The 13,098-nt window shown below is 38.0% G+C and overlaps 1 protein-coding gene across 1 annotated transcript; it reads right to left on the bottom strand.

Annotated features, from left to right (window-relative positions):
- Nucleotides 1-752: 752 nt before the first annotated feature.
- Nucleotides 753-7,524, bottom strand: LOC139715479 (charged multivesicular body protein 6-like). Its single transcript, XM_071627052.1, has 7 exons — nt 7,470-7,524; nt 5,844-5,952; nt 4,864-4,973; nt 4,066-4,240; nt 2,703-2,768; nt 2,086-2,218; nt 753-823 (listed from the first exon to the last, which is right to left on the bottom strand). The coding sequence occupies exons 2-7, from the start codon at nt 5,904-5,906 to the stop codon at nt 753-755; spliced, it is 618 nt and encodes a 205-aa protein (XP_071483153.1). The 5' UTR covers nt 5,907-5,952; nt 7,470-7,524.
- Between the last annotated feature and the right edge of the window lie 5,574 nt (nt 7,525-13,098).

Here is a 13,098-nt window from a genome sequence, read left to right as displayed (position 1 = left end):
TGTTAAAATAATGAATGGTTGACTTGTAAATCCAATTTCTCTTTCATTGCGTGCAGACATTAACTGGCGTGGTCCAAGTCAAAGCCTGACTATATCAATAATATTTCCTCAGAGCAAGGCGAGAGCTTGCGAATCTGATGAAGAACTTTGAGGGAGTAATGTCATATGACCAATCAAGTAGTGAGAAATCTTCATAAGATGCTGCATAATAACAGCAATGGTATGGTGTGTGAAAAAGGCAAATGTGACAGAGTGGCAACGTCCAATGCGTGTGAATGCTGTGAATGCATGTGTACTTCACACAGTAGCATGCATACCGTTGTTCAAACTACCTACACTTCATTCTGATCATCTTCCTGCAAGTTTTGAGATGTTGAATGTAATCTGAGACAGAAATGAATGCTCTTTTTCAGTAAAAACAGCTTTTACAAGAAGCAAAGCCACAATATCACACAGAATGCCACATGTGGAGTATTTTCTGCAAGTTGCAACATTACTGGTTCAATTGGACTAGCTATAGGTAGCATCGCAGAACAACTCATACCAAATATCCCAGAGGAATCAATACTCTTACGACTCCATTAACCTCACAACCATCGATCACAATGCCGTAGAAAGGGAAAAGCCTGACATATCATACACAACATGCTATGGACATCAATTCTTTGTTTGTGGTTGCTGTTGTTGTTTTTTTTTGTCATCATATTTATAAAGCTATGGAGGAGTTCTATATACAGAGACCACCACCATCATCACGCCGGGACCAGTTCTGGCTCCTTGGGCTCTCGTCTCCTTTCCTTTTCTCTCCGCCTCTCACCCTCATCTGGAATAAGAACAAGATGACAGAGGTGTTGGTTAGAACCCCCTCATCTTCGCTCTACAAAAATCCATCATTGTCCATGTCTCAGTGATGTACAGGTCTAAAGTTAGCTTAATGTAAATATCCTTGGAATTTCTGCAAATATTCTAGAATGGTGGCAGATTTCTATGTTGCTGTTTTTTTTTTTTTGTGCAGTCAGTGAGGGTTAAAAAGAACAAATCTTTAATTTAACTGCAAATGAAAAAAGCTTTTCAATAGATTTGAAAATCAGTAGAAAAAGAAAGAAAGAAAGAAAATCCAATAAAAAATTGGCAGCAACAGCCAACCTGATGCATTTTTCCCATCGTATGAGATACAAGTAAACAGATTTGTTATCCTACCACAATATCATAGTTATAGGCACAATTACAGGCTATCATTATACTGTTTTGACCATAACACGAACAATCACCACCAGTAATCTCCAAGACTCTGCTGCTGGATTGAATGCGCTCATGTGGACAAAAGAGCTGGCCGCCTTTAAAGTGGGTCCGCACTGGAAAGAAACATGTCTAGCGCCATCATAAGGCTCATATTTCTCTGTGGTGCCCAGCATTACTCCCATAATGCCGAGCAGTACCCCACCATAATTATGCACTGCTTGTGTGTGTCCTCTCGGCTCTGCGCACAGTACAGCTGCTGTGAGGTCGTGCGCTGACCAGCAGGCTGGCGGCGATCAGCCACAGTATGAAATAACGATGTAACCCGGAAGTTTTGATAGATGGCGCTCTTAACAAAATAAGTTCTGGCATCAAAATAATGGCTAGTGCAGACCGGCTTTAATAGGTGTCTTTAGTTACAATGTCGCCAATTCTTAACTAGATAGAGAAGCAACTTGATGGGGAAAGTGGTCATCATCTGACCAATGGGGGCAGCAGACCGTTTTTTGCTTGCTTGTTCAATTCAATTCAATTCAATTCAATTCAATTCAATTCAATTCAATTCAATCCACTTCAATTCAATTCAATTCAATTCAATTCAATTCAATTCAATTCAATTCAATCATTTATTGTCTGATCTTTTTTAAAAAATACAAAAAATCTTCCTCCACTGGCAAGATAACAGAGCATTACACGACAAGAATAACAAACAGATCACATATATAAACAAAATCACTAATAATTAATTAACAATTTGATACATACTATATGTTGTAACTAATTAAACTGAAATACTAATGAAATGTTGTTGGGGGTTATGTTTATAATTTGGGATGATGCCCTTACCAACTTGAGGCAGCTCATCTTCAGGCACTTCGGGAAGGTTGATGTCCACTTCTCCAGTGATCTGAGACAGCTCGGCGAGAACAGCATCCTCGTCCTCAGCCGTCAGATTGCCCGCTATCATCTCATCGATTTCCTGGGAGCAGAACAAGTGAGACTCTCTTAGTCCAAACATACATGGGTAAACATCAAAGCCTAGCCGGTAGTCAATAATTTGTTACATCTTACAAGAATGAATCATGATTCAGTGAGCTCTCTTTATCAAAGTTTCTCTGAAGGCTTAAATTTTATGGAAACAAATTTGAGAACGGAAAAAAAAAATAAGAGAGAGAGCATCAATTTCTTTCTAGCAGAACAGATTTTTTTTTTTTTAATTAAAATATCCATGGGTGAATACGACTGATTGTTATCTGTTATCTGTTACCATGACATTGATAAAGGATGATACCATGGACCGTCTCTATCACAATCTATGTGACGGTCAAAACATCAAAACCTCACAAAGACAGAGAGGAACAAGATATGAAAATGTACAAGCTGCATGCCAAACATCCATGTGAGAGATGATAAGTTACACAGGAAAATTCTCAGAGATGATGTCCCTTCACCGACAGACTTACATTTTGATATTCAATTCCTTCTCTTGTTTCATCCATAATCTTCTCCACGTCTTCCAAAGAAAACATCTGAAATGACAAGCAACACATGACAATGATTGCCAAAATCTTAACATGAAGAAATAAGCAACCATGTATAATAAGTAATACATATTTCATATAGGTTGTGTCTTTTTATAGTCACCACCATGAATGCAAAGTGAGATCTTTATAAAGAAATGTGCTATCAATACATGCATCTCAGCAAGTATTCGTAGTTCAGTTTTTCTTTCGCTGGGCCATTTCCATTTTCAGTTTATTTCTCTCTTCCTCTTTCATATTGTTAAAGGGATGGTACAGTATTGGTGGAGATGAGAATTGGGCTTTTAACTTTTTGCGAGATACCAAGAAAACACTTATGATATAGTACAGAGCATACCATTTTAAGAGGAATTCAAAGTTTATTTGATAAAAATCGGGTTTTGAATTACTGAAACATCCAAAAACAAAGTAAAACAAAGCGATCATAATAAAGTGTGGGTCCCATACTTTTTAAAATTGCTCTTTTCTGGATATCTCAGCCATTTCAAAACCAATTTTCATCAAATAAACGTTGAATTCCTCATAGAATTACATGCTCTTTCATATTTTATAAGAGGTTTCTCATTATTTCACCAAAAAATGTTAGAAACCCGAAATTAGGTCTCAACTAAAACTGTACAATCCCTTTAACCTGTTGAAGATGAGTCCTGAGAATACTCCAGCAGGTGTCTATGGGAAATGTGTGTTAAAGCGAAATCAGTCCGTCCTCAGTGGGTTAATATCATCTTTAGATATGAAACTGTATTGAGTTTTCACAGCGCTCGCAATCATCAATTTTTCTGGATTTGTTAACCTTAATACAGATCATTACACCAAAACTGCACCTGACATTCTATATTGCACAAAAATTATATTTCATACCAAACAAGAAATTATGGGACACTGATATTAAAAATTTGTAAACAAAATATGAAATACATGTACAAAACATCTTAAAACATGCAATAGAAAGATACAGAGAAAAAAAAAAAGAACTATTTTTTGTTTTCCACTTCTTTTTTGTTGTTGTTGAAGGCATTTGATATGCCACTTTTTGGGAAAACAGAGTCACTACATGAGCGTTCATTTCAATAAAAACAAAAAATCAAACCAAAGGACATGATAAGATACCAAAGAGCATCTTTGCTATACTGTGTAGAATATTTCCCCAAGAGATGGGAGTGTCATCAGTTTAGGAGAGAAAGGGCACTAATTCCACATATTATGTTCTCCTGCAATTACCACCCTTCTGCTTCTCAATTGAGGAGAAGGGGGGGGGGGGTCATCAAAGTTGAGGACTCATCACCTGGTGCATCTTCTGCAGGCAATCGTTGCCCACTTTGAGCCCGTCGAGGACTTGGTGCTCGATCTGGGTGAACTCCAGCTGGGAGGTCATTTGCTCCAGGTTTTCCAGCTGGGCGTCGGTCTTTTGAAGCAGGGACTCCTGGTACCGCTTCTTCTTCAGCAAAGTTTTTGCTCTCCTGGTCAGACAGAGATGGACAAAGAGAATGAGAATAAAAGATAGAGAGAATACTTGTACTGCTGATCACTGGTTAGCAAAAAAAAAAAAAAAAAGAAGAAGAAAATCATGAGTACTGATAGGACTGAAACAGAAATTCAAGGGAGGGAACAAAAAAACAACATTTGAATAAATGATCAGTTACAGTAAAACCTTTTGGTATTGAAAAATCAAAAGTAGCTTGTAGAACTAGGTCAGCAGACCCTTGCTATGTTAATTCTATTAAAACAGCAGGTGCAATCAGTGTCTGGGAATGGTTTTACTTTTATTGGTTGCTGATCACCTGACCTGGTTGATACTAAAAAGGAAAACAATCATTAATCCTTTTTGAGAAGTCAAATGAGTAATTACTCACTTTGGAGATGATACACATTGCATTTGTGTAACAGGAGGCAATGTTTCTACCATGTCAATTTTGTAAATATCAGTCCATGAGCAAAATTTGTGATAATAAAACCCTGTGGAATGCATGTAATTATGGTTTACATAGTATTTCATCTGTCAAAAGCTGTATGATTGGCTTAATACAAAAAGAAAGAAATAATAATTATACTGGAATTTACAGAAATTCTGCAAAGTTCTTACTCTTTTTTTCCATCCTTCAACAGCTGCTTTGCAAGTTGTCTCTCCCTCTCCAATGCATTTTCAATCTTTTTCTGATATTGCTTCAGTTTGTCACGCTGTTGTTTCAGTTGCTGCATCAAAAGAAGAACATAATACACATGATTAATGAATGCATCAAGTTGACCAATCTGTCAACATTTAATAAATGATTCCAATTCATGCAATCTGGCAATCTCAGTTTCCTTTTTTGTAGGTAAAGTACTTGTCTGGATGCAACTCAATCTTTGACTCTCAAATAATATGGAAAAACATATGTGTTCACATTACATAAATCAAAAATATTGGATTTCTGTTTTTACTGAATGAATCACATGCTTCAGTCTACAAAGATTCTCATTATTATTTCTGTAAATCTCAGTCTGCTGTAGCCACACAACAGACTCTACATCAGTTGTTTTACACTGCAACAGTGTTTTTTTTTTAATCATTTCAAATATATTAATGCCATTCCTGAAATCCTCTGATATTATCCTTCTTGACTTGCTTTCTTTGAATTAATTGTAAGGCAAGTTCAAATATAAATCAATTTTCATTCCTCATGATCACTGTAGCAATTCTATAATACCTTCAGGTACCAGCCACAAATAGTCAATGCATATGTCGAATACACAGGAATAGAAAAATATCTCACTCAAAGACATAGGCACAGGTAGGAAATATATTCACAATATTAACATAGAAATTTCAAGAACTCATTTCATATACGAAATGATGGGATAAACTTTTATCGAGGCAGAACTGCCGACACTGTCAATTCTTCTGTTGTTGTTGTTTTGACAATAAAAAAAAAAAATGATAAGAAAGATATGCCTTTACTGAGCACCAAGAAAGTATATCTAGCAAAATTACCATTCACACAGTTCACAGGAGATTCCACATTTATGATATGGATTTCAAATCTGAAAATAAATGGGTAAATCCCACCATGCTAAATTACTTACCAGAATTGCCTTATCTTGCTCAGTGACCCTAGATTTTCTTGATCTGCCAAAGAGGTTACCCATTGTACTTTGTGTAAAGCAAGGATATTCAATGTGTTGGCATTAATTCCTGCAAGAATAGAAGAGATTAGATATCCACTGTAAATTACAAATCAAGCATATTTGCAGCAACATGGAAAGCTCTTTTCATGGGTGTTTATAATTTTGTGCTTATCTTGGCATGTCTTTTGTTGCAACTTGGAAACAAAACTCGAAAATGCATTCTTGTTTAATGCTATTGAACATTCACACTGTCAAGAACCACTCAAAATGTTACTTAGAGAGGACATGATCTTTATGTTGACTGGGCGGCTATGGTCACCGTCAATATGCTATGGTATATTTTAATACTCACACTATCATATGATGTAATCAAAATCATCACAATTGCAACCACCACCACTTTTATTACCACTGTCAGCATCGCCATCATTGCTATTACCACCCTGCTATCATTACAATTATCATCATCAATGTCCAGGGTGGTCCACACGGGGTTTGAGCATGTCCCTGCAAGATGCTCAAATTCGGGTCTAGGGCAATTACCCCCTGGGCAATTACCCCGCACCCTTCCCCTGGCCCTAATCCTAATCCTAATCCTGAACCTAATCCTATCCCTAACTCAAACTCCTAACCCTAACCCTAACCCTAACCCTAATCGTTACTCTAAGCTTACCACTAACCAGTATTTAGCCGGGGGGTAATTGCCCTCTCGGGGTAATTGCCCGGATACGTCAAATTCTTGTGCAACATCCTCAAAAGCCAGCAACATGCTCAATATGAAATGTGATCAAATATAACTCAAGTCAAGAAATATTGCGTGCTACATGCTTGTGATATGCGTTCTGCAACCATACAATTTCTGCAATATTCTAACAATCAAGTTCATCTGCAGAGCCTGCAACATGCTCATATTTCACGTTGTAGTTGTGGACCACATGGCCACACTCTATGTCATCATTTTCATCTTTGTCAATGTAATCATTATAAATTTACTTATAGAACTTATCGTCATTTTATGTGAGATCATCCCTGATGATGATGGTTTACCACTAACTAGATTAGTGTAGTGTCTAGTATTAGTATACTAGTAGTAGATCAAGATCTTGTCCCAATATAAAAAAAAAGCAAAACAACAACCAGCAGATCCAAGACAGAAGAGAGACACCCCAAAACATCTCGCTTAACAGTTTCACAACACAAGATGAAATAGACATTTCAAGCCAGCAATTCGCTCAAGTCCATGTCTTTAAACGATGAAAAGTGACATGTTTATTACAATATTTTTAGTCTATATAAGAGTCAAGCCAGCCCAAGGGAAGGGGTGTTATTTGATTTAGGGATCAGGTCATTATCACAAATTTGAAGTGAAATAGAATCTTATCTCTAAGTAGTCTCCAACACCATAATCAGTACACGGGACTATTCTGTGAGCTGAGCACTGAAACAACAAAACCATAGAGGTCGTTTTCGCAACATTGTTACATTGTGACGGATATTTTCTTTAACAGAAAAACACGAATGTGTATAAGTATAAAACCACAACAAAAGTGGTATAAAAAAGACAAAGGGAGTAACGTAATTCACCTGATTTGCGCTTCAAGGCACGTCGGCCCCTCCCTTCGCATTCGCCGAATCTCCAGCCAATGGACTAGTCTTGTTTCAAGTCATTGATTCTGTAATGGTAGATGGATGGGGATTCCCCTGGCGGGCCAATTGGTGGAGCAATGTGATTAGGTTCTGACCGATTCACGAGAATGTAAGCGTGATATGATTAGGTCCATGACAAGTGATCACGAGCTAAGAACAATGCAAGGCCGGCGCCACTCCGGGTTTCATGAGCTAACAAGCAAACAAAGCAACAAAAAAAAAAAAAAAAAAAGTCTTCAGCGCATCTTTCTCACTCCACTTCCGGGTTTCTTCAGCTGACAAGCAAAACAAAACAAAACAAAACAAAACAAAACAAAAATCAAGACAAAACAAAGGCCTTACGGCGCTCAAAGGTTTCATTCCATTTTATTCTATTTTTTTTCTAGTGCCACTTCTGGGGTAAAAAAAAAATAATAGTTGGGGGGGGGGGGCAAAGTGGTGACACCCGATGTATTCCTATGTACGGGTGACCAAAAAAAAAAAAAAAAAAAAAAGAAGAAAAAAAAGGGGGGCCCGAGCCCCCCTGCCCCCCCCCCCCCCCCCCCCCCCCCGTTCCGCGTATCTTACATGGGTGAAATAGAACATGTATTTGGCTGCTACTAGCAGGGGTAGTGCAATTCTGACGGAAAAATATTATTCATTTCTGGTCAGTTTTTTTCTGTTTGCAATTGTTACATACTCAAAAAGCTGCATCACTTCGGTGATCCCTCGCATTTGTCCCCAAGTTGAATTACCCTTCGGGTTTATGCCAGGTTCAAGTGTGTACGTGTGTGTCACACACAATACACACTGCTATAGCTTCTGACCATTCGAGCATTGAGAATTTGGGGTTTCTGGGACGAACACTGTCGGTGGAGCGCCGGGCTAGCGGTCCGGAGGTCTCGGGTTCGAATCCCGATGGAATCCCATTTTCTTTGCTCAATTTTCCACTAGGAAATAATAAATGTAAGATTTTTTTTTTCTGTCTACATTCTTTCTCCACCATGAAAGGCAGTTGTTATGAAAGACCAGAAATTTTCTTTCCGCATCGTCGGTTAAGGTTTATATATTTATGTAATCAAGTTCAATGGAGACCATTAGTTAAGAACAGCAATGGAGGGGAGAGGGAGAGGGGGAGGGACTCGGGAGAGATAAAATATAGGGAGAACTATGGAGAGAGAGAGAGAGAGGGGGGGGGGGGGAGGAGGGAACCCGGGACGGAGAGGAGAGAACGAAACATAACAGATTGTTGTCAGAGAGAGAAGAAAGAGATGAGCATCAAACTTAAAGGACAAATCCACCTTCATAATACATAAGGATTGAGAGAATGCAGCAATATTAGTAGAACACATCAGTGAAAGTTTGAGGAAAATTGGACAATCCGTTCAAAAGTCATATGAATATTTCAAGTATCTATGCAGTCACTGCTGGAAGAGAAGACTACTACAGTGTATGATGTCACATGCGTACAACTATATAAGGAAAATAAAAAGAGAATTTCACAAAACGTTACTTTTTGAATAAAGTGCACATTTCTTCGACTTGCTACTGACGTATGTTTAGGGTAATAATATTCCCCCTGCCTTCTGAAAGAGAGAAGTCGAGGGTTCTTTTGCTATGCGAGAAAAAAGGAAATATGTTGAATTTTCTTTATTCTTTCTTTATATCGTTGTACTCATGTGACATCACAAGCTATAGTAGTCTTTTCATCCAGCCGTGACTGAGCAGAAACTTCAAAAATTCATAACTTTTTAACGGATTGTCCGATTTTGCTCAAACTCTCACTGATCTGTTCTACTAATATTGCTGCATTCACTCAACCCACATGTCTATGAAGATGAACTTGTCCTTTAGTGGAAAATATTGGAATAATCCGGTTTGCCTTTTCTCTCCCTGTCTTTCTCATTGCCCCGTCTCCCTTCTCCTCTCTTAGAATTTCGACAAGTAACATGATGATAATTATGTTTATCAAGTGTTAATTTACTTTCTGTTATTGTTTGATGTTACTATCTTAAGTGCAGAAACCAATGGAAAGAACTCGTCTTGCTTCACAAAAGAAGTAAAAAAAAAACAAAAAAAAAACACCACACACACAAAAACACAATGCTCAATTTTTATGTTGAATTTACTAAACACAAGATCTTTAAAAACTAAAGATTTATTTGTTTCTTTCTTTGTTGTTGTTGGTTTTTTTTTTTCAACTGGGTCAGTTCATGTATAATGACAATACAAATTCACTTCCCTGCATCTTTAATTCAATGTTTCGAAGAAACTAATCCCATCCTTCCATAATTATCTTACGAGGCGGTCTAATGAATTTCTAGCCCTCCTGAGAACTTCATTGGCTCAGAATACGTTTATTACACTGGCCCTAGATTTTGAAATTCACTGAGCTGCGAAAAAACTCTCCATCGTTATATTCTTTCAAATGCAAGTTTTTCTGTTAGATTCTGATCGAGATATTCATTTTCATTAGCTGGACCACAACAACGTCAAGGTTCATCATCATTATTAAGTCATTAAATATACGCCATCTTACTTGCACAATCCTTGCTCAGCTGCGAGCAGTCGGCAGCTGTCCGCAGCACCTCTTCAATTTCCCCTTCCGATTCCCCTTTATCAGCTTTTAGGCATTTTATTCTTTTCTCTCCTTTATTTCCTTTTATTCTGTATACTGCCCTCGTTTCTTTGAATTTCATACCCAACAGTCGTGTCATATTTTTGTTTTCTCCTGTTTTGTTCCGTCCTGTTTTTAAAGTATGTGGTGTTAGCATTTGCAATTTTTTGAGTAGGGCTACTCTCAGGGAATTCTTCGAGTAAAGCATTTAAGTAAACGCCACTTAGCTGGTATGCATGTATTATCTTCATTGGTTAACGATCACTTACTTTTTCACAATGAAATGAAATCAATTGAACATAAAAATGACATTTAAAATTGAGGAATTAACGGGAGAAAGCGAAAAAGAATGAGCAAAAAGAAAGAAAAGAGCGTACGTATAAATTAATGATGAGTTAATGAATGATTGAATGAATCAATGAACGATGAACACAGTGAACATGGTGAAGCACTGAAAGTTGACCCCCAAAAAAAAGAATCAACGATGCGAGACCTGTTATGTTTTCAGCCTAAAAAAAAAAATATGTAGACCTACCTTACATGTATACTTTTTACTTCAGTTTTAGTCAGTGTCCCATATCACAATTCTACCAATTGCATGTACGTGTCTACTTGGGGTATAACCACTTACCACCCGGATTATGCACCGTGCTCTTTGCATGCGATGAGTGAACAAGGTGCTTTGACTCTCTCGTTTTATTTCATTTCCATCAATGCGAAACATTTACATACACAAAATAACACAATATCAATACAATGTAAAAGTAACAAAGAAAAATACATGAAATTAACAATACTATATGCGCATCACATTGCAGATGAAATCGAGTTTAAATTAAAGTTGCAGGAAATGGAGGAGACGTGCTGAAAAGCTAAACGTGTATTTTGCCATGTTCTCGTGGACAAAATAACTAAATAACATCAAGGTAGCAAGCTGCTTAGACATGATATAAAACAAATACGCACGCATACGCATGCATACTTCTTCAAACATTATGGAATACGTGGAAAGGCCTTGGAGTGGTTCACGCGAGTTACCTATTGTGGGGATATGCTAATTATGCAGAGACATCAGCAACGGAGGGGCGCCCCCATGTGGCAGGCACCTCTCTGCTTGCTGTTCACAGGTGAGTTGATGGAAATGAGAATGTCGCAAATTACACAAGAATTTCAGTGTTTAGATGTTATGGTGCTGTATTATCAGTATTGGTAATTGTTATGAAGAGTTTCAGGGGCCAAATAGGCATATTATGTGGAGTGAGAGTGTTTGTCATAATTTACATGAAGCCATTCCATTTGTCTCTGGTTGATGGTGGTTTTGTTCAGTGGCACTGAATGCACGGTAACATATGTATGTACGTACCTGTGTTAAGTCGGTCTACGGACGTGTGTTGTGTGTACGGGCGTATGTAGTTAATTGCGGCTGCCGTAGTCTTGTACGCACAATGTATTCGTAGTGTAGTAGTACAATGCAAGGGCTGCAGGCCTGTGTAGGTTTGTGTACGTGACCAATTACGGTATCGAACAGTGTATTATGTAGCGCTGTGTAACAGTATAGGGCGTTTAGCGTGATCTGTGCACTCTCGTATTACATGGTGCTGTGTAGTACGGGGCGCCTATAATAGTGTGAGAAGATACCTAGTTGATGGTTTTTGATGGAAGCTATTTACCTATTTTGGTAATGCATTTATGGTGATAGAGTTGAGGAGGATTGAAGTTTAACCAGGGAGATGTGTAGCGTAGGCACACTATAGGTACAATGTTGCAACATTTGTAATGTATTTAAGGTGAAAGAGATGATAAGAATCAAAGTTGATCAGAAGAGATGTGCAGCGTAGTAAAGGCACAATGTTGTCCAATTAAAGGGTTGTACAGTAATTCAGCCGAGGTTTTAATTAATAGAGGGAACCTTTGTATTGCATTCCTTGATGACTCGTGACAGCATAACTTTTGTAGTAGGAGGGTCTCGGTGTAAGAAGTGGTGTGAGTTAATTATTTCGGTTAATTATAGGCTATAATGAGTGGGTTAGAGGTGTGTGTACTTAGTGTCGATGGTAACATTTGAGTTATGTAGAGGCTATGGTAAAGAAGGAGTTTGATAGAGGTGTCCCAGATGAGACATTCTTTCTTTTAGGATTCCAATTGTTGTAGACGTGCATGAATATAATAATTATTGGATTAAGCCAGGGTACATTTGGATATACAGTAGTACCATAATTATATGTCTGACGTATCATATCATATACAAAACTTGTACTTCTTATGTCATGTGATAGTTCTCACAATACATTGCTTGCAGTTCGATCCTTAACGTGGAAGGTTATGAAAGACTCGGTAGTAATGTTGGGACGTATTTTAATACTGTGCCTCCTTTATGGTACTGTATGCATATGTTTTTGAACAGTTGTGTCTAGTGAAATAACACAATGAGTTTTTAGGTTACATTCAGCTGTTGATGGCAGATGCTTCCATTAGTTATAAGATTATTATTGATACCCCATTGTGGATTTATATAGCTTTAGAGACAATAACTCACTTGGTATTTGTGTGTTATTATGAATGAGTTGTTTTGGTGTTAAACATGTGCGGATTTGATCATGTGCACATAGTGTTTCATGGGTTCTCCTAAAGTGCATTTTAGGAGCTGTAATTGTGTTATGACTATATCATGAGTCAATAAAAGAGACCTCTCTGCTTGCTGTTCACAGGACTCCTGTCGAGTGCTTGTCTTTATTGACTGCACGACCTCCCACCCGAACCCACGTGCCGTATAACCATGTCTCCTTCATAGACACACATACCCACACACACCGTCTTCACATCAATCCTGCCTTCTCCATCTCTCTCTCCATCCGCCCCACATTTCGGCCCACCCCCTACAACTGGCGACGAGGATGGGATGGGAGGATACAGCATAGTCGGATGTCACAGAAAGGACATGATGCGATTTGAGGTTGTGTGATTTACATA

The sequence above is a fragment of the Diadema antillarum genome, unplaced genomic scaffold, assembly GCF_040938485.1.
Source record: "Diadema antillarum isolate AM-2024a unplaced genomic scaffold, OU_Dant_1.0 scf00000049, whole genome shotgun sequence".
NCBI classification, from domain to species: Eukaryota; Metazoa; Echinodermata; class Echinoidea; order Diadematoida; family Diadematidae; genus Diadema; species Diadema antillarum.
This window is presented reverse-complemented; position numbering and strand designations above follow the sequence as displayed.